This window comes from Eimeria acervulina, genomic scaffold (genome assembly GCF_000499425.1).
Source record: "Eimeria acervulina Houghton genomic scaffold, Eah_scaff1861, whole genome shotgun sequence".
Lineage (NCBI taxonomy): Eukaryota > Apicomplexa > Conoidasida > Eucoccidiorida > Eimeriidae > Eimeria > Eimeria acervulina.
The window spans coordinates 1-607 of record NW_013548872.1 but is presented as its reverse complement, the minus strand read 5'-3'; the positions used below and the strand labels follow the sequence as shown (position 1 = coordinate 607).

The 607-nt window shown below is 49.4% G+C and overlaps 1 protein-coding gene across 1 annotated transcript; it reads right to left on the bottom strand.

Annotated features, from left to right (window-relative positions):
- Positions 1-472: 472 nt before the first annotated feature.
- EAH_00063650 (hypothetical protein) lies at positions 473-607 on the bottom strand (the record flags this gene model as incomplete). Its single annotated transcript, XM_013393101.1, has 1 exon — positions 473-607. A coding segment is annotated over one exon (135 nt), but the record flags the coding sequence as incomplete, so codon positions are not given.

Here is a 607-nt window from a genome sequence, read left to right as displayed (position 1 = left end):
GCTTTTTATGCTCTGTTATTTTCTAATCTCTGTTTCCGTGCTATGATGTTTTTTGGCTGTTGTTACAGCAGAAAAATAAAATAATATTTTAAATAATATTTTAATATTTGTCTCTCTAAACTTACTTTTATTGTAGCAGCTGGGGCTGTTTGGTTGTGCTTGCATGCACGCTTCTTGCCTTGCAGCAGCAGCAGCAACAACAACAACAGCAGCAACAGCAACAACAGCAGGAGCAGCAGCAGTAGCAGCAGCAACAGCAGCAGCAACAGCAGGAGCAGCAGCAGTAGCAGCAGCAGCAGCAGCAGCAACAGCAGGAGCAGCAGCAGCAGCAGTAGCAGCAGCAGCAGCAGCAAGAAGGTGCGATGAAGAGAGGAGACAGACTCTGCTCCCTCTTTATATTTTCATCCTCAGACATATCTTCAGCTGTCTCTGTGAGACCACCGCTTTTTATTTTTTTAACGACTCGCAGCTCTCAACACAACTCAAAACCCAACGCGCCTTGCTGCAGCTCCTGCTGCTGCTGCAGCCCCTGCTGCTGCAGCGCCTGCTGCTGCAGCTCCTGCTGCTGCAGCTCCTGCTGCTGCAGCTCCTGCTGCTGCAGCTCCTG